The sequence below is a fragment of the Trichinella spiralis genome (assembly GCF_000181795.1).
Source record: "Trichinella spiralis strain ISS 195 chromosome Unknown Scfld5521, whole genome shotgun sequence".
NCBI lineage: Eukaryota > Metazoa > Nematoda > Enoplea > Trichinellida > Trichinellidae > Trichinella > Trichinella spiralis.
Window position 1 is genome coordinate 1 of NW_003532460.1, and position 813 is coordinate 813.

General features: G+C 29.3%; 1 protein-coding gene across 1 annotated transcript; it reads left to right on the top strand.

Moving 5' to 3' along the window:
- Positions 1–102: 102 nt before the first annotated feature.
- On the top strand, positions 103–730 carry Tsp_15515 (putative protein tag-76; the record flags this gene model as incomplete). Its single annotated transcript, XM_003366725.1, has 3 exons — positions 103–227; positions 293–486; positions 559–730. Coding segments are annotated over 3 exons (491 nt in total), but the record flags the coding sequence as incomplete, so codon positions are not given.
- Between the last annotated feature and the right edge of the window lie 83 nt (positions 731–813).

Consider the following 813-nt stretch of genomic DNA (forward strand, 5'->3'; position numbering starts at 1 on the left):
TGTGGTGGATTCGGTAAAGGAAATGGAGGACGTGTAAATAATAATTATTCATATCATTCATTTTGAAAAATATTTGTTTCATAATTTTTCTCATATGTTTAGCAAATAATTCTTACACCAAAAGATGGAGCATGGAATTCGAATGAATTTAAATTTTTTGAATCTGCTTATTGTGAATCATTTGGATTTGTATCGTTTCTACCACCACATAAAGCATCAATGTTACAGTGAGTATTGCAAAATTTCATTAATAAATCATATTAGCTTTGTTGATTATTTGCTTGATTTTTAGGGAATTTTGTCTGCAAATTGTCAGAACATGTCGTAGTACAGGAATTGAAATGCCGGACAGCCCAAAATTTTATGAACAAGCGCGGAAAAATGATACCGTAGAAATGGTATTCAAACGTATTGCTGACAAATGTGACAGAGATGGAATAAAATGTGATTTGGTATTTGTTGCGTTATTTTCATCTGAACAATATGGTAATGATTGTTTTGTTGTTATATGATGAAATTTATTTTATTAATGCTGAATGTATTTTTACCTTTTTTAAGCTCAAGTGAAATCTTGTGGTGATATCACTTTTGGATTGGTCACTCAGTGTGTATTACCGAAAACAATAAGTGATGTAGCAATAAAGAAGAGTTATTCGACGATGTTAAATATTGCGATGAAAATAAATATGAAAATTGGTGGCATCAATACAAAATTACTAGAAGATGAAATGTATGATATTGAATTTATGAATGCGTATGAAAAATTCTTGAATGCAGCTTTTTGTTTAGTTTGGATAATTATTTGTATAAGAA